Source organism: Tasmannia lanceolata, unplaced genomic scaffold (assembly GCF_043159265.1).
Source record: "Tasmannia lanceolata isolate RefF3 unplaced genomic scaffold, GAP_Taslan_0.1 ptg000004l, whole genome shotgun sequence".
Lineage (NCBI taxonomy): Eukaryota > Viridiplantae > Streptophyta > Magnoliopsida > Canellales > Winteraceae > Tasmannia > Tasmannia lanceolata.
The window spans coordinates 2,712,749-2,732,687 of record NW_027518681.1 but is presented as its reverse complement, the minus strand read 5'-3'; the positions used below and the strand labels follow the sequence as shown (position 1 = coordinate 2,732,687).

General features: G+C 39.4%; 1 protein-coding gene across 1 annotated transcript; it reads right to left on the bottom strand.

The window, feature by feature from the left end:
• Positions 1-213: 213 nt before the first annotated feature.
• On the bottom strand, positions 214-19,720 carry LOC143876035 (upstream activation factor subunit UAF30-like). Its single transcript, XM_077377640.1, has 2 exons — positions 19,329-19,720; positions 214-511 (listed from the first exon to the last, which is right to left on the bottom strand). The coding sequence occupies exons 1-2, from the start codon at positions 19,605-19,607 to the stop codon at positions 392-394; spliced, it is 399 nt and encodes a 132-aa protein (XP_077233755.1). The 5' UTR covers positions 19,608-19,720; the 3' UTR covers positions 214-391.
• Positions 19,721-19,939: the final 219 nt, after the last annotated feature.

Here is a 19,939-nt window from a genome sequence, read left to right as displayed (position 1 = left end):
AAGAAAGTAGCGACCAGATAGAGCACAAACCAAGGCCCTGTTCGTTTAAGATTATGGCAACTGATTGTGAATGCTAAACGGATTATTGAACTCAAAAATATTGAGTCCAATAATCAGTTTAGCATTCACAATCAGTTGCCATAATCTTAAATGAACAGGGCCCAAACATGCAATCAACTCAAAGAATACCTGATTCTTCTGAAGCATGAGATGTTAGGAAAGCATAATATTAACAAGGCCAAGGAAGGTGTTGCATTCCAAAACAAAAAGAGCAAAACTTGACAAAATATTACCTTGTGCATACCAAGATCAACTAAAAGTTAGCCCCATTTACAAAAGGCAGCTTCATAGAAAAATCTTTCAATTTCTAACTGCTCTCAGAAATAGACAATTACTTCACGAAGTGAGGATTAATGAGCCCTGAAATTTCAAGAAACCCGACACGGTCTTTCCCAGCAAAGATCTTCTTCAATTTCTCGTCACATACTATGATCTTTTTGTTTTCCGGGTCCTGCAAAAGAAAAGAGGAAAAAATCAATACACAATTCCATGGAGAAAAAGGTAAACAAATACTAGAACTAACTACATCAAATGATCCCAGAGTTAACTATATGTTAGTTTCTAATAAAAATCACTCCCCTAAATCCAGAGATGCGAAGTCAATAAGAATAGATATAACTGCAAGGACAAAAAATCAGCCCTCGCAGCCTCCCCCTCCCTCAATAGAGGCCATGATTAAAACTTGGACAAAGAGAAAGTGCATTTCGAACAAAACTGTCATGAATTAATCAACACTTTGTTTACAAGCAAATTTAGAATAAAATACAGCAGGGAAATCTTGCAAACTCCACATCAAGTTTCCTATCTGACCTGGATTCATAGGTCCATCCATCAGTTAGTTCTGGAGTATAAGCTTCTCTTCTGTCAAACATCTCTTTGAAAATCAGGAGTTAAATTATCACAATGTTAAATGAGACAGCCAAGCCAAGATAAGCTTATATTACAGAACTAAATGGACTGGTGAGAATCAAGCATCAAACCTCAGATCGTGGACCCTCTTGGGTGACACCATTGATGTCATTCTAGTTTCCAACAGTTTCAAAGTCAGGCATTTAAGGAAAAAAAAAACTAAGTAGACTCGGTAACGACCGCCTATCATGAATTTTTTTCTCTAAAGGATTTCATTTAGCCGACCCCAACTAGTTTGGGACAAAGGCTTTGTTGAGTTGAGTAGAACAACGACCACCTATGAGAGTAATCCTAGAGGAATGCTGGATGCCCTTGTAGGATGGCAGGGCCGGAACTGCCAGTCCTGCGTGCCCTTCATGTGGACCAGACCACCTAGAAGGTTTTGGCCTACATGCAGGGCGAACAGAAACTGGGAGTCTGTGCCTTACCATCGTACAAGGGCTTTCCTGAGATCATCTTCCACATTCTAACTCTAGTAATACAAAAATACGCCCATTTTAGCAGTTGGTTTTCTTTGGGCTTATCTTAGGATTGGTTAGGTGTCTCTCTGCCCCGCCCAATATCCATGATACACATGTCCGATGAAGAAGACCAAAGTGATGCACCAAGAATTACCGCTTCTAAGGAATTCGAAAAATCTGTAATCTTTTGATCCGTGAATTGCGATTGGGGGCACAATTTGTGTTCAATAGCATTACCCCTTTATAGGAATTTAGTTCGTGCGTCAAATATGAATTTTAAGCAAAAAATGGATTTATATTAGTTTTATCAAGAATAAATTGTAACTTCCAGGAGCAATTTACGAATAGTTTGCGAGACATTGCAATATTTTTATTTTTATTTCTGAATTTTTAATAATTTCTGAAATTAATTCCCATATTTTAGGAAAAAAGCCAAAAATTGTAGTGTTGAGTTGAGTTGAGTTGCCAAATATTGTAGCGTGGCGCAATTACTAGTTTAAAAAAGCTTATTGTACCAACTGTCCTTCTGTAGGCCATTGGTGAGACAGATAATCAGATCATTGTGATTTTTCAAGGAGGCCTACAAGGTGTGGAAGGGGTTGTTTAAGTGATAGGGCTATGTTGGTCATTCTGACAAACCCACAGTTAAATTTGAGTTTAGCACTATATAGGTTTCTCTCCTCCTTATCTCTCCCTACTCTATTTGATTACTCAATATTTTTACATGGTATCAACGAACGAAGAATAAGATCCAAGTGTACTCCTTTCTTCAATCTCTTAAACAAGGTAATTCTCTACCTTCCTCCAATCAGATATGTGATCTTATTTCTTTCTTCATTCCAAAACTTCTTTCTTCATTCCAAAACTTCTTTCTTTTCTCATCTTCGCATCTTCACTCCTCTAACTGAATCCTCAAACATATGCCCCGAAATGATACATTCCTCAAACATATGTAGAAATAGAGATTGTAGGCCCAAAGGGATCTTCGAAACAGGATATAGATTGCTTATATTGGATGTCCATGTGGAAGGTCAGGATATCTACTTTTTTCACTTCATCAAAAAACATGTTTATCAGCCAATCTCAGGGAGCATGACCAAAAAAAGGGAAAAAGAACTCCACGGGTATTGGTTGATGGGTATCAGTGAAAGCACAGTCAATAGGCGAATTGATATTGATATTTTGTCTTACTTCCTATACAGTTCTAATACGCTTCCACATTGCTTCCCGAGCACTTCCCGCATGCTTCCCTATCTCATCCTTAGATGGGTCTAATGATTTCCCGCATGACTTCATCTTGCATCCCAAACTTTTCCTTTTTTGGAGTCCTTGCTTCCAGATTTCACCTCTCCTATTGCTTCCTTCATTCTCTTCCTATTATGGCGACTTCGATTAACATTGAGGTATTGAACTTTCATGTAAAGCTACACCCAAAAACTTTCCATGATTGGATTACAAGCATGAAAACTTCACCTATGGAGTAGGAAATCTATCATTTTAAGCGTCCAACTTGGCAAGTTACTTGAAGATGAATTCTATAAAGGGCATGAAAAGATGAAGAATATCAAAACCTAAACCTAATAGGGCAGAAATTCTAGTCAGAAATCATAATCGATGTCAAAAGCTAGAACATATGCTGAATAAAAAGGAATGGGAAAGGATGGAAACACTTAAACAATTATCATTGATGGAAGAAGCTCGGGAAATATGGTCTGAATACAGATACTGGACAGGCTCATCCTCAAGAATGAAAAGCAACCTCCTACAAATTTGCATGGTTTAAACGAGGTAATGAAGTTTCCGTCAATACTAGATGTTTGCTTAATTTTTTGACTTATATAATGATTGTTTGTGATCGTTATGATGGCATACTGATGGACACATATAACATGTACTTGAAAGGCCTTGGATTTATGATAGAAAAGGATAAGACGATTGATTTAAAATCCATGGAATGGGAGAAAAACACTGACTCATTTTAAAAGGATAAGAGGTTTGCTCTAAATCCATTGAAGGATGATGTCAGATCTAAACTAACAAACGGGAACTAGTGTTTCGATTGCTAATAATTTTTGCGGGAAATTCAAGTAGAACGATTATTAAGAAAAAGCAGTTGAAGGTGAATATGTTTAGGAAAATTTGCTGAAGGCAATTAAATATTCAATCAGTACAAGATCTCATGTCGAAAGAATGACAAGACGAATGTCCTCCAATGCAAATTTACGACATCACGTTGACCAAGCATCGTACTAAATCTGTCATACCAGACAAGAAGAAATGAGGAGATAAATCCACAAGTTTTCGCCCAAAGGACTAATGTGTGAAAGTTTCAAACCTTGTGTAGTCCCCATTATGTTTAAATGGAAAGATAGGTCATCGTACATGTGAGTTGGTAGTCGTGCATTAACATGATCACAATGAAATAATTTATATTCCTTGATTGGACGATACGTTGGACTGATTGTTTGATTCTTACATCTTCTCTACAATCAACTTGACAAGCAGCTATCATCAAAGAGGAATCAACCTAAGTGACAATTGGAGAACTGGCTCAAGATAGAAGATGTGTTACAGAAAAAATCTCGTGATGCCAGCCTATCAAATATGCCAAGCACCTTCATGAGGATAAATACGTAGTTCATTTGTTTCTTCTAATCACATCATTGTGATTGCAATAGGAAGAGGAACATATTTGTTATTATTCAAGAAGTGCATCTTACTATAAGCTGGAGCTATAGTCATTGTATCTATGAAACCATGATTCATCAAATTGGGTGGACTACCCAACTCAACAGGATACGATAAGGATAAGGGTGCGGGATATGTGTTGGATACATTATTCTTAGCTTTTGCTTTTGTTGTCATTGCTCAAGTGATGGTCTTTAATATATAGACAAACGAAAGATGACCTTACGAGTATTTTCTTTATGCATTTTATAATGCTCATCATAAAGGAAATGAAAATCATAAGAATCCTATATTATAACTAATCTTTTATTTCATTTTTATATTCCTCGTCATAAAGGAAGTAAGAATCCTAAGCAAGAGATAAAGTTTTAAGGAAGGGAGGTGTAGATTTGTTTTGCAAAGATATGTTGGTGTAGGATTAATAGAAAAAGTTCAAATCAACAGTTAACTTGTATAATAACCACCAAAAATATGATAAGAAATTAGGGTTTTATATGCGTCGAAATTCACAATCAGGGCTAATCCTTTCAAGCAAAAGTGAAGCTCAATCCAATCCAAATATTGAATTTTGAAATCAACCTAATCTATAAATCCGATGGTGTGTGGCCCAGAAAACCTCTCTTTCATCCTCTTAGGATAAAAATAGGAAGTTCAAATCACCTGTCACTTGTTTAAAATCCACCAAAAATATGGTCAAGACTTGGGATGTAGGTAACTTTCCAAAGATAGATACGATCCAACTCTTGTATGTGCTTATAATTCACATTTACAACTAATCCATTCAAACATCATTGAAATCAATACAATCCGACCATTGGATCTTGATATCAACCTAATCTATAAATTTGATGGTTGAGATCAATTCAAACAAACTTATGATTAGATTCGTTAAGATTGTTCCTTGAAATGACAATAGTAAAACCTTAGCATCCACAGTAGCTTTAAAATCTGATTTCAATGATTATAAAAGGCTTCTTTGAATACGAACACAAAGTAAAACGAGTCAAGGTGAATAAGTCACCTCAGAGGATAGAGAAGAGGAAGGATAGGTACCTAGGGCCTCAAACCACCGGACCGAAGGTATCACACTGACGGGCGATCAAGACATCACATCAAGATCAAGAAAAGAAGAATATATATCTGCATAAGCAAAGCTTGACTCATATTAATAACACAACATGTGAGAGAGATGGCCCTAAGGCCTACATATATAGAGAAATAAAAAGATTCTAGAGAGTTTTAAAACCCTAAAAAAATCCACCCTATTGGACAAAAATAAGTCTCTAAAGGGCTTCCGCAAAATTACGAAAATACCCCCCCCCCCCCCCCCTTCCCCTTCTTGCGCACGAAAATAAGAGCTTCCCTGCCTTTTAAAATCATAAGAGTGAAGTGAAATGCGCCCTCTTTTTAAAACAATTCACTTAAGCGACTTAAGCGAAACTCCAGTACAAGGCATGGAGTTGACTACTATGATTGACGTGGATGGAAATGACCCCTTTTACTTTTCTTGTTCCTGTAACTAGAAACCTTAAATTGGTCCCTATTATCTCTCCTCAGCTTGAAAGAATTTGACTTCTTTGAATAAATAGAATTATAGTGGTCAAAGATATTGGGATTGATTCATTGGAATTCTTTGGCAGCAATCCACATGCACTCTGGTCTACCTTTCCAACGAACAAGGTGTTTATGGTGGCCGCCGCTCCTAGTAGATACAATCTGATCATCAATCAAATCTTAATTATCTTCTTTAAGCATTGGAGCTGGTCATAAACGGATTGTGGGCCCAGCATCTGCAACATCGATCTTAGTACCATGGTAGAATGTCAAGTCCTCCACATTGAAAACGAAACTAATACCCATGTCACCAAACAATTATAGGACACAAGGATTTACACAGATCTTCTCAATTATCTTGTAGGGACCTTCGCTTCCAGAGTGTAACTTCTTCTACATACCTTTAGGAAATTGCTCCGGCCTGATACCATAATCATATCATTTTCCTGAAACTCAACGAATTTGCAGCGTAGATATGTCTTTCTTTGTGGGACACATTGTTTAAAGTGATCTTCAGTCGAACTTTGTCATGCAGTTCTAGCATGTGCTCTGAAAATCCTTTTGATAATGCACTTGGCCTTGCTTCAAGTGCTAGCGGTGCTAAATTAATGGATTTCTTTAGCTGTTGACAAGAACTCTCTCAAATGAACTCCCTCCTATCGTATCGCTGAGTGAGTTGTTGTGAGTGAACCCAGCCCTAGGCAATACATTGTCCCATCCCTTGATGTTGTCTCCCTCCAAGCATAGGCATCCCAGATTACGATTCACAGCTTCAGTTTGTCAGTCTATTTGTGGGAGAAAAGCACTTGAGTAATGTAGCTTGGTACCCAGCATTTTCCACAACATTTTCCAAAAGTAGGTCATGAATTTGACATCACAATCTGAAACAAGTCTTTGGAATCAGGGGCGGAGGCGCATATAGCATGAGGGGGGACATCCCCCCCCCCCAACCAGTGTAAATTCCTTGCCCTGCTCCTGTTTGGAATTCCGTGAAGATATATTACATTATTACCTCTTCGAAGAAATGTTTACCGATGTGAAGTACATCTAAGGTTTTGCTGCAAGCCAAGAAATGTGCCATCTTTGAGAAGCAATCAACCACTACATATACTGAATTATGTGATTGCAAGGTCTTCAGAAATACTAGAACAAAATCCACGCTGAGATGATGTTGAGGTACAAGAAATGGAGTGTACAATCTTGTATTTTGTTTTTTGCCATGTGCTAGGTGACATGTTTAACATTATAGGACTCTCTTCCAAAATCACTTTTTACTGAATTTTTGGTGAAGGCCAATACTAGGGGTCCTCAACCATTGCAATGTTCTTATCTCAGTCATAGTGTCTTGAAGATTCTTCTTCAAGTATTCTCAGGAAGGAAATGCTTGAAGGCTGGAATGGCTAGCAACTGGGTTCATGGATTTAAATTTCGGTTTCGGTTTCGGTTTCGGCTTCGGCTTTGGCTGAAACTGAAATTTCGGCCGAAATCCCGAAATCCAATAAAAAAAAGGTTTAATTATTTATTTCGAAATTTCGGAAAAATATTTTATTCTTGAAAAAAAAATCATTTTCCCCAAATTTCGGGTTCAGTGGATTTCGATTTCGGTCCCAACTGAAATCCGAAATTTCGGCATTTCAGCCAAAATTTAAAACCATGACTGGGTTATAGTAGTGAACCAGAATGAATCCAATCGACGCATTTCAAGAAAAAAACCATTTTGAAATTTTTTGGACTTCAAAAAACCAGCTAATTTTAAAAATTGGCACGATGGATCAGCAATGATGCAGATGTTGGAAATTTCGAAACTTTAGAATGAGTTGGGAATTTACCTTAGAATAAGATCGAAATTCGAGATCATTCTGATAAAAAAAACTCAAAAACAGGTTGGCTTTTCTCAGGTTCTGAAATCGATCATAGATCACAATGCAACCGTTGGATCGGCTGAAATTAAGAAAAAAATGTTTGGTTGACTATGGTATAAGAAAAAAAAAATCTTTAAATTTCACAGAGATAGATCGTTAGATCAAGGGATATGATCAATCAAATGAAAATGATGCCATTAAACCAACAATAAAATTTTAAATACTAGGTGGGACTGGAGAATAGAGAGATTATATGCTTGACCAAAGTTGATGATCTGTGGCCGTCTTCAAATAACTCGAGGACTAAATTTCACTGCTTGGTCTATGGTGGTAAGGACCTAAGTATTCGCGGGTATACTGACTCAGATTTCCGGTTTGACGTCAATGGTCTTGGGTCGTCTTTTGGATTCAAATTTGCATTGGGTGGGGGAGAGATCCATTGGAGTTGTAAGAAGCACACTACTGCAGATTCCACAACAGAGGCAGAGTACATTGTTTATGTCAGAAGCTGCCATCGAGGAGATGTTACCATCACTAAGGTTGCAAAATGTGGTGGACACTTTAAGCATTAATCCAAAAGGTGTTTGAGAGACATTTTAGATAGCATGGGAGTTAGATACATGTATGACTGGCTTTGAGTGCAAGTGAGATTTATTTGTTAGTATTATTATATGCCCTTAAATTCTTCATGGACTATAGTATTGAAACTTTTTATGTTCACAAATTGTTCTATTAAGTTCTCTCTTTTTTTTAAATGGCAGAATGATTTCATTAGAAAAGGGAGTGGGCCGAGGAGGACCACTCCCGAAAGTACAAGAGATAAACAACAATAAATATTACAAAAAACTCTCAAGGAGGGAGGAAGTCAAACCACTCCAATTCCATATGACTAACCCCCCACCCCTAGCCAAAGAATCCGCCTCCCCATTAGCAGATCTCCGCACGTGATTAAAAACAATAGCAGGGCCCAAGATTAGATCATCTATTTCATCAAAAATAGAAGAAAATCTCCAAGGAGACAACACCGCCCCCCTCAACCATCGAATCACATTGAGTGAATTACCCTCCACAATAAAGCAATCCATACTATTTCTATCAATTCTTTTAATGCCTTCAACTCAGCCTCTGAGGCATCACATACCCCAAGAGGGCCAGAATAAGCCCACACAATTTCGCTACAATCATCTCGAAAAAAACCGCCTATCCCAGCCGGGCCGGGGTTCCCAAAACTCGACCCATCGAAATTAATTTTGAACATCACATTAGGAGGAGCCACCCACTGCTGAACAATATGAGACCTACCCTCCCTACTAAAGCAAACTTCCCCCCACCCCTCCCATAAATCAAAGGCCGAAACAAATCGGAATGCCGAAAGACATCTCGCCCACGATATAGAGAGGGCAATAATTTTCATATATAGCTAGTACAGGGATTTGGTAACCCTCTCAAACACTCTAGAATTTCTCTCTTTCCAAATCACCCACCATGTTGCAAGCAAACAGATTCTCCACAACAGTTTTCCTTTCTTTCTCCACGGCACAAACTCCCACTGATGCATCAATTCCGGAATAGATAATGGAAAAACCCAAGATATGCCAAATCATATCTGACGAGAAAAGGAGCAATGCATGAAGAGATGTCCCACAGATTCACCATCTTCCAACATAGGGGGCAATGGTCAATAAGCAACATACCTCGCTTCCGAAGGAAGTTAATGGTTTGAATCCAATCGCGACAAACCGCCCAGCCGAAGATACAAACTCTAGACGAGCAATGAAATTTCCATACCTTGGCTGAGATAGAGGATACACCACAAGGCATCAAAACTAAATAAAAAGATTTGACAGAGAAGATTCCGTAGTCCATACTCTTTTATCCAAAGCGCTCATCTTAATATAGCACCCATCTAAAAGCTTAAGAAATTGGGAAACCGATTCTAACTCCCTATCAAAGAAATTCCTCCTGAAGACCTGAGACCAAACTAAGCTTTCCCCATTGCGAACAAAGCAATCACAAACAAAAGCCTCTTTATCAGAAGCTACACTATATAGATCCGGGAACAAAACCATAAGAGGTTCATCCGCACACCACACATCACTCCAAAATTTAATCTTATCCCCCAAATAAACTCTAAACCTAACACTCATGTTAAACGCATGCGACAATTTCAAAATGTCACGCCACACAAACCTTTTTTCTTGAAGCTATTATCAAACACCCACATTCCCGGCAAGCAATCGTATTTGCTCCCAATGACCCTAACCCACAATTGAGATTGTTCCTTTCCAAACCTCCATAACCACTTTCCCAAAAGGGCATGATTAAATTATTTTACTCTCCTAATACCCAAACCACCTTTCTTAATAGGGAGGCATACATTTTTCCAACTCACCAAGGGAATACCCTTCTTCTCATCCATACCTCCCCATAAGAACCTTCGTTGAACTTGTTCAATCCACAATACTACACTAACCGAGCATTTGAACAGCGACAAAAAATATATGGGAATATTAGCCAACACCGCCTTAGGGTTTCAAAGAAAGGGAAAGAACAAATTGAGGTTGTTAGAAATGAGAATAGGGTTAGAGAGAAGAAAGGAAGAAGAAGAGGAGTGAAGGATGGAGAGTCTCCACTAGGAAGCTCACTAGGAAGCTCCCCATGAATGTGATGTATATATAGGCCGAAACTAGGGCAACAATGTACAACGACTACAACACCCCTAACTATTACAAGTAATGTCTAAACTACCCTAATACATTATTCAACACTCCCCCTTAAGCTGGAGTGTATATGCTATGGAACTCCAGCTTGGTACAAAGAAAACTACAACAAACAACTAAAAATAACAAAAAAAGTACATAATCTCATACACACATCCATCTTGGTATAACACTCCTCGTGGTGAATACATAAGGAAAGTATAACAAAAGGTAACAGCCATCATGAGAGTATGGTCGTCGAGATCAGCGTCCACCAAAAAGGAACAGCTCCCCCTGAAGTAGCACTATGGCGAGAGCAGTCACAACCGGGTCTCCCCCTGAACGAGAACCCAACAAATAAGTCTGGAACCACGAATGATTGAACCGTGCACCTCGGCAGGGGAATAACCACGATCCGTCGAGCAAAAAAAGGCACACCAAAGGTGCGTACGTGAGCAACGGAGAAGCACCGCGAGCAGGAACACCAGCTAAGCAGCACCACGCCAATAGAAGATAACCACTGATGGGGAAACCATCGGAGACAAGTTTGACGGGAAAACCGTCACTTGGATAGAATAAGAGATAGAGAAGATAACCAACCAACGATGGGAAACCATCGTCTAGAGACTAGGTTGACAGCTTGAACATCGTCGCCTGAAAAGAGCTGACCAACAATGGGAAAACCATCGCCCGAAAAAGAGAGGTTGACGGGAAAGGACTATCGCCTGTAAGAGAGCCTAACAACGATGGATATTGAGGCCATCGCCCAAAAAAGGAGGGAAAAGATAAACAACCAACGAGGGGGAAACCATCGTTTGGAGACAAGATTGACAGCATGAACATCGTCGCCTGAAAATGAGCCGACCAACGATGGGGACACCATCGCCCGGAAAAGAGAGGTCGACGAGAAAATACCGTCGTCTGTAAGAAAGCCGACCAACAATGAATATGGAAGCCATTGCCCGGGAAAGGAGGGAGAAGATAACCAACCAACGATGGGCTAAGAAGCACGGGTACGGGTGCGGGGTACGGGTACGACACGACACGGGTACGCGGGTACGTGATTTTCCAAAAAACCCGGGTGCGGGTACGTTCAGGTACGTTAAATATAATAATAATTTTTATTATTTTATTATATATTTATAAAAATTAAAAACAATTAAAGAACAATCAAATTACAATTAACATCACCAAAATAGCAAAATCTAATATTACTCCATATTTCATAAGTTCCAACTTTAAGTACAAGATGTTACGATCGCATCATTCATTAGATACAATGTCCGTCGCCTCATCTCCAATATCATCATCTACATCATCGGTAAAAACAACGGCTTCCAAATCCGGCTCATCGAGTGAAAGGCTAGCAACTTCAAGCACCCCAACATCCTCAAAAGAGTCAAATGAATCTCCACCTATGTCCCACATCCTCGTCTCTCCCTGTGCATACTGTGGAGATCGTCTTGATAGAAGACGAAGATTACTATGAACAAAAACCAAGTCCTAAGCCCGTTGTGGAGTTATCTTGTTCCTTCTCAAAGAATGCACAAAGGAGTAAGTGCTCCAATTCCTCTCGGCACAAGATGAAGACGAAGGCTGCATAAGAAGCTTCAAAGCTAAGCTTTGAAGCATAGGAGCACACGTACCGTGGACAGCCCACCAATCATGAGGCTCTAAAGTAGCTCGGTCATTGATGGAATCAACGTCGTTGAATAATCCAGACTTCATAGAGAAGTGGGCAAACTCCACATTAGCCTTCGTGCGATCTGCTGAATTGGGAAAGTACCTTTTGAGGCACTTTACCCTCTCTGCATAAATCTCTGTATCCTTATGTGGAGGAACACGATTTGAACCGGCACTAAGCCATTCTTCGCTGTAATACCTTCAAGAATAGAAAAAATAATTTAGTTTCATGTTAAAAGTGGAAATAAAGTTCACAATGAACATAACTATTAATCTAAATAAAATTTGAAGTCACCTAACCTTGGATTCAATGAATGAGCCAAGCAATGAAGCGAAGTGTTGCTCTTGTTCCAACGATCAAAAAGAATTTCTTGCACCACTTCATAAAAGCTAGACTCTTCTTCTTCTCTCTTTGCTTCCTTCCTATAGATTGTCGTCTTCACTTTCTCAATCATCGTGTCCCACATATCATAAACCAAATTAAGACAAGGCTTATCCGTATCACACTCTCTTAGCATGTCATACATAGGAGATGTAAAAGAGAGTATATAATCGATAGAATCCCACCAAATGTCATCCAACACCTTCTCTTTCACAAACTTTGCTTTTCCTACATCATCATCTCGATAGCAATTCCATTTGTCACTAATCACCATCGATTGTAGACCTTGCTTTAAGAGTTTAAATCTCTTAAGCCTCACAATAACACTTGCAAAGCGAGTCTCGGCAACGGAAAGCAACTTCAAACTATTGAAGTCGTTGAATATGGCCAATCTCATCGAATGATTCATGATGAAATTCTTCACTAGCATGACATCTCCCGCAATATCCGAGATCCAACTACATTCTCCATAGGCAATTTGATTTACTTCCACATTCTTTGCCGCACAAATGTTCTTCAAAGCAAGATTGAGTGTGTGCACCACACACGGGGTCCAAAATATGGAAGGAAATTGAGCTTCAACAAGTTGTCCGGCCGCCTTGCAATTTGGAGCATTATCGGTAACTACCTGGACAACCTTATCATGTCCAACCTCATTAATGACTTCCTTCAATAAGTTAGCAATGAAATGCTTGTCTTTTGTCTCCCCCGAACAATCTATTGCCTTAAGAAACATAGCTCTACCTTCCGATACCGCCATGAAGTTAATGAGAGGCCTCCTCTGTGAGTCGCTCCATCCATCACTAACAATGCTCACGCCTTTCTCCTTCCACGTGTCTCTAATAGGTTGCAACAACCTATCAATATTAGCCCTCTCTCTTTGAAGTAGAGTTGTCGTAAGCAAGTTGTACCCCGGAGGCAAATACCCCGAAAGTGCATTATTGGCGGCAAAAGTGTAGGAACTAGCATAGTATGGGTTTCTTGCTAGGTGAAAGGGCAAGCCACCGGAGTAAAACATCCTAGCAATCTCAGCATGTAGTTGATCACGGGCCGCCATGTTGAAAGCTTTTTCAAGTGCACTCACATTTCCACTTGTCTTTCTCTTCTTCAAATCATAACTTGGAGCCACAAACATACTTGTGCAACCCAATGATCCAGTACTCGACGATGGCGGCAATGGCACTTTCTTGGGAGCATTTTGCTTCATAATCTCTTTGCATTCTTCCTCAAACCTTTGCAGTGCAAGTAGATCACTTACTTTCACTTTAGGACATGGTCCGATTCCTTGTCCCGCTATCTTCAACAAATGCGCCCTAACCCTTGTGTAGGAGCTACTGAAACTCTTACTGCAAAAATTGCATTGCCACCTCACATTCCCTCCACCCTTAGGATCTTTATCAAATCTAGAGACATGCTTCCATAAAGGCTTCGACAAATCTTCATCAGTAGAAGACGTATGTGCGGCTTGGGCGGCGCTACTAGCACCGGATGAAGACATTCTAAAATCTATTAAACAACAAAAACAATTTTAGTACGCAACGTTGCAACCCAACAAAACAAGGGACTCTAATTCTCAATTACACAAATTGAAACAAACAAGGTTACAAGGCAACACCAATTGTAAATTTGTATACACAACCAAACATACCCATGTAAATTAAACAATTGTATACACAACCAAACATACCCATGTAAATTAAACAATTGTATACACAACCAAACATACCCATGTAAATTCAAAAGGCAAGTGGCAAATGGCAAATGGCAAATGGCAAATGGCAAATGGCAATCCAATGCAATGCAATTATAAATTTATAATGAAGCAATTTTAGACTCTCAAGTCTCAAGTCTCAACAGGCATTGGCGTATTGCATCCAAAAATCAGTTTTGGAGTCTCAACAGAGTAACAGACAACAGGTATTTGCACCCAAAAATAAGTTTTGAACTCTCAACAGCCAACAGGTATTGCACCCAAAAATCTGTTTTGGACTCTCAACAGCCAACAGGTATTGCACCCAAAAATCAGTTTTGGACTCTCAACAGCCAACAGCCAACAGCCAACAACCAACAGCCAATAGGTATTGCACCCAAAAATCAGTTTTGGACTCTCAACAGCCAACAGGTATTGCACCCAAAACTCAGTTTTGGACTCTCAACAGCCAACATGTATTGCAATCAAAAATCATATTTGGATTTTGAGAACAGATTGTGAGTCCGAAGCTGATTCTTGGACTCAAAATTAGATTCAACAGATTGTGAGTCCAAAATCTGCTTTGGATTCACAATCTGTTCTCAAAATCCAAAACAAACAGGGCCCAATAATCTGTTTTGGACTCAAAATCGATTGACAAAATCCAAAAAATGTTCTCAAAATCCAAAACAACAGGGCCCAATAATCTGTTTTGGACTCAAATCGATTGACAAAATCCAAAAAATGTGGTCAAAATCCAAAACAAACAGGCCCGATAATCTATTTTGGATCAAAATCGATTGACAAATCCAAAAAAAAAACAGAGAGAGAAAGAGATACAGAGAGAGAGAGAGAGAGAAACACAGAGAGGAGAGAGGCTGAGAGAGAGAGAGAGAGGCACAGAGAGAGAGAGAAACAGAGAGAGAGAGGCTGAGAGAGAGAGAGAGGCTGAGAGAGAGAGAAGTTACAGAGAGAGAGAGCACGGGGAGAGAGAGAGAGAGAGAGAGAGAGAGAGAATCACAGAGAGAGAGAGAGGGTTACCTTTAAGGCTTTAATGGCCGTCGGAGGGGAGGGATTCGCCGGAGTGGAGAGACCTCGTCGGAGTGGAGGGAGCTCACCGGAGAAGATGGGTTTAGGTAGGGTTTTGAGAGAGGGAGAGATTTGGGTATAAATCGACGGTTTTTTTTACCTTTTATTTGTTTTCTAAACAACCCCCCCCCCCCCCAATATGTTATAAAGCCACCCCCTTAAGTAGCTGAAACACCCCCCTTTTTAATTAAAACCCACCCAAACGTGTCGGGCACGCGTGGGTGCGCACCCGACACGCACCCAAAACAGAAAAAAAAAAAAAAAAAAATTTAAATGAAGGGTGCGCACCCGGGACGTACCCGGGGCGTACCCGAACGTACCCGCACCCCATACGTGTGGGGTACGGGTACGGGACCCCCGGGAGAGTACCCGTGCTTCATAGACGATGGGAGACCATCATCTAGAAAGAAGGTCGACGGCATGAACATCGTCGCCTAATGAGAGGTCGATGGGGAAACCATTGCATGAAGATAAGAATAGAAGGAAGAAAATAGCCGACCAACAATGGGGAAACCATCGCCCGGTAAGGATAAGGCATAAAGCCAGAAAGAAAAAAGAATGTGTAAAACTACGCCAAGAGAAGACATGCAGGAGAAGACAACAGGAAGGGATAAGGCATAAAGCCGGACAACATGAAGAGACATGAAAATAAGACAACACTCCCTCAAGAAGACAAAGACAACACTAACAACACTCCCCTCAAGAAAAGACAACAAAGAGGACTACACTCCCCCTAAAGAAAAGACACAAAGAACTATATGACAACACTACCCCACAACTTGCAACCAAAAGATGATGGGCTCTCAACTTGCAACCAAAAGATGACAAGCAAGGCGCAACATCTATCTCAGACATTTCACCAAACACTTGTTGTGCACCTTGAATAAGAACATAAAGGACATAGAAAAACACAGACAACACAAATGACATAGAAGACATTAGAAAGAAAGAGATAAGAGATGACAAGAAGACAATCATAAGACAACAAAAGAAAATAAACAACACCAACGACAACAAAAGAAGACTTCCAAGGCACCATACCTCTCTCGGACATTTCAACGAACACTTGGTGTGCGCCTTGGATACAACCCTGTTAAGAATTAACAACGCAGTTGAATAACGATACGCAAAAGATAAATGAAAATTCACACATACAGAATACACGATTTACGTGGTTCACCCGTTATCATATGGGCTACGTCCACAGCAAAGCGACGAGCCAACGATTCCACTACTCTTAAGAAGAGATTACAAAAGCCCTCACAACTCTCTCTGGGGTGGCTCCTGATATCACACCCTATATATGGCATTCTGAGACGCGTTATAATAAAGGGAAAAACCCTAATTCATGAAAGTACAAAACTACCCCCAGTATAAAAATACTTTAAAATTTTCGGGTCGGGGGCTACCGCCCTCGAACCCCCGCCTTCGGGCCCAGCTTACTTAGAGGCAAGCGGGACCGCCGTAGTTGGGAAAAAGTGTACAGTACTTTCCAGATTAGACTGAGATCCGGCTTCACCAATAACAACCAAATGAAGAGAAAATAAAGATATATAGAGGTAGTTTGGGTGTATTGAGAGCCATTTGGCTCTCTCAAATGAGATGGTAGTGAGAAAGTATGGTCCAAAACGGGGATTTGAGATTGTGAGTTGAAATTGGTATTTTTGAGTGGAGAGCAAAAGTGACCAATATATATATATATATATATATATATATAGAAACGAGAAAATAAGAGACTTTGCGTTGAGATTGGGGGATTTTGGGTAGAAGATTAGGTTAAAGAGAAAGAAGGAAGAAGCCAAATATTTTCGACAAAGAGTTTTATGTTTTTTTGTTGGGAATTCACGGCAACCAAAGAGAAATAGGTTGCGCATATGAGAGAGACGAGAGTGGTAGAACAACACATCTGCACACAAGATACGGAAAGTTTTTTTTTTTTTTTTTTTGAGTTTTACAGCAAACCTAAGAGAAAGAAATGGTTTGCACTAACTGAGAGAGAGAATGCATGAGAGAGAGTGAGAGAGAGAGAATACCTGAAAAAGGAGATGAAAAAGATTTAGGAGAGGAGCGTTTTACGGCAAACTGGGATTTACGACAAATTGTTTTGCCGTAAAAGGAGAGTTGGAGGAGATTGAGAGAGAGATTAAGGTGAGAGAATGTAAAGATCTTAGGGATTTTTTTTTAGTATTATTATTATTTTTTAAGGAAAGGAGAGATCTGAGAGAAAAAGAGGAAAGAATGGTATGAGATGGAGGAGAGAATCAAGGGAGATTGAGAGAGAGAGAGAGAAAAAAGGAAATCTGAGAGAGACTTTTGCGCAAAAGAGGGAGTGCCGAGAAACCCAAACCGCAAAACCCAACTAGGAAGAGAGAGGTTCGCATGAGAGAGAGAGAGAGAGAGAAGGAAAGAAAAGGGAATGGCGTGATGGATGAGACAGGAACTCTTCTTCATCTACTTCTTTCCTTAGGATCTTTACTCTGATACCGTATTAGAAATGAGATTAGGGTTAGAGAGAAGAGAGGAAGAAGAAGAGGAGTGAAGGATGGAGAGTCTCCACTAGGGAGCTCCTCGTGAATGTGATGTATATATAGGCCCAAACTAGGGCAACAATGTACAACGACAACAACACCCCTAACTACAAGTAATGTCTAAACTACCCTAATAGATTATTCAACAGAGGTTATTCTCGATGTGTACATTGCAGAAACTTGGAAAGGAGGCAATTATTCTCAATCTTTTGGGAAGAGGGAGAAGGAGGAATAGAAGGAGGTCAGGTAGTTCGATGAATAGGAATTGTAGAATCTTGATAAAACCACTACATTAGATATGTTGGGAGTTGGGACCCATTGTGAGTAGGATACTCAACAAACTTGTGCTGGTGGATTTAGATTTTTTCTTTTCTTTTTCTTTATTTTTAGATTGCTCCATCAATCACTGACAAGATCAAATTCAAACACCATAGAGGGTGCTCAACTACCTCATAAAAAGTTTCATATTGAATACCACAACTGATTAATGAGAATATATATTGTCGCAGTCAAGGAAAAATTCAGACTACGGCCATTTCCTTCTCCCAACTTATAGACTCTGGAGAACTACCTACCTTGGCACACTCAGAACATAATCTATTCCTCTTGGATTTTGAATTTGATTGCTGCCCACTGTTTTCTTGAATCTGATGACTCTTAAAGCATACCAGGTTATCATTATAATTTATTTGTTACAAGAAACTTTGTCATTTTCCTTGCTTTCTTCACTGTAATTCTATTTTTAACTCAAAGATGAGCACATCAGTCGATCTATTGCCTAATAAACTGCCCCACACCACCAACAATCTCTCCCCACAATGGAACATGCTGAATGACAGACAAAGAGAGTTGGTTTATCTGATATCTTTAACCTATATATAGACCTTTTCTTGTTTAACTGGGGTGAAAGACCATTTACAACAATTTTCACTCTCTTTGGTGATTTTGGCACTGGAAGAATAACTACCCAATGCTAGTGCGAAGGTTCTGCTGCATCATCCACAAAGTCATAGAGAGAAAGCTCTACGAATAACATAGTCCATATCTAACAATCATAGAAAACAGAATGTTCATCACTGCTTGAAAAATTATGAAAAGGGAATAGCCCAACCATTAACAATGAAGCACATAGCCATTCCATTCCAATGTATAAACATCTCATGTAGGTAGATCCATACAACCTTAGTGTAAAATGCCACAGAGATCTAACAAGATTAAGAATAACACGACTATTCACATTATCTAATACTATTCTCATTTCCAAAAAAACACACAGAAACTTGGTACACAGATAAACTCTCAAACGGATAAAGAAACAGCCATTACTCAAAACAACCCAACGAAAAAAAAACAAAAAATAAAAAAATAAAACAAACCCAACTCACATTTAGGCCCTGTTTGGATTGCAAGAAAAAAAGATTTTTGATGGAAATATTTTTCTTGCCACGAATTAGTGGAAAATGGTATCATTATGGTTAATTTAGAGGGATATTATTGTAAATTGAAGATCCCTCTAAGTAAAAAATGAATAGGGTTGGTTCAAGTTATCAATTTTAGTACATAAAAGTATAAAACAAGTAGAAATATTTTTCCTTTCCAAAAAATTCCTGCAATCCAAACATGGCCATAAGGAACTAATATGCATGTCCAATCAATAACAAGTAAGAAAATGAAACCCAGTTCCTTAATATCATTTTAGAAGAATGACAAAGAAAAAAAGGACCTGGAGATTGTGTTCTTTGATGTAAGCCCAAATCTGCTTAAGGGCTTGGGTTCGAGGGATTTCAGAAACGCCCAACAGTTGTTGCATTGCAGGAGAGATGGGTTTGGGCTTGCTGAATCCACGTGGCTCTCTCTTTCCAGTTGTAGAAGGTTTCGAAGTGGCACAGGATATGTTAAAAGTTGTCATAGTAGATGGAGCTTTTCGGAGAGTTGAGGACTTGGGAAAGGGCTTCAACTCACCCATGAAAATGGTGTAGGAAAAACCCAAAGAGAGAGTCATAACAGAGGCTCTGAATCAGAACTCAATAATCACCTGTATTTCTTCTCTACTATTGTGACCACCTTGCCAAGAGAGATAAAGGGTTTGTGTTTTTGTGAAGACAAAAGGGGCGTCAGGCATTATAAAGAAAGAAATTTTAGAGATTTTATATGGTGTAAGACCGTATGGTCCAGTATTTTCAAAAAGTACAGTACGAGCTTACACCCATAGGATGATCCAAACCATCCATTTCTTGGGCCACAACATAAGTAGGTTGTGCCCCACAAATCATTTCCATACGATGATCCTAGCCCAGCTGCATATTATGGAAATCTTTATATATCTCTTGATAT

What these genes read in the sequence shown, in the direction of transcription:
- LOC143876035 (XM_077377640.1), bottom strand. Translation starts at nt 19,607, where the DNA reads ATGACTCTCTCTTTGGGTTTTTCCTACACCATTTTCATGGGTGAGTTG. An exon ending in TCAAAGAACACAATCTCCAG is followed by an intron (nt 512 to 19,328) that starts GTCCTTTTTTTC and finishes TTTCTTTTGCAG; the next exon opens with GACCCGGAAAACAAAAAGAT.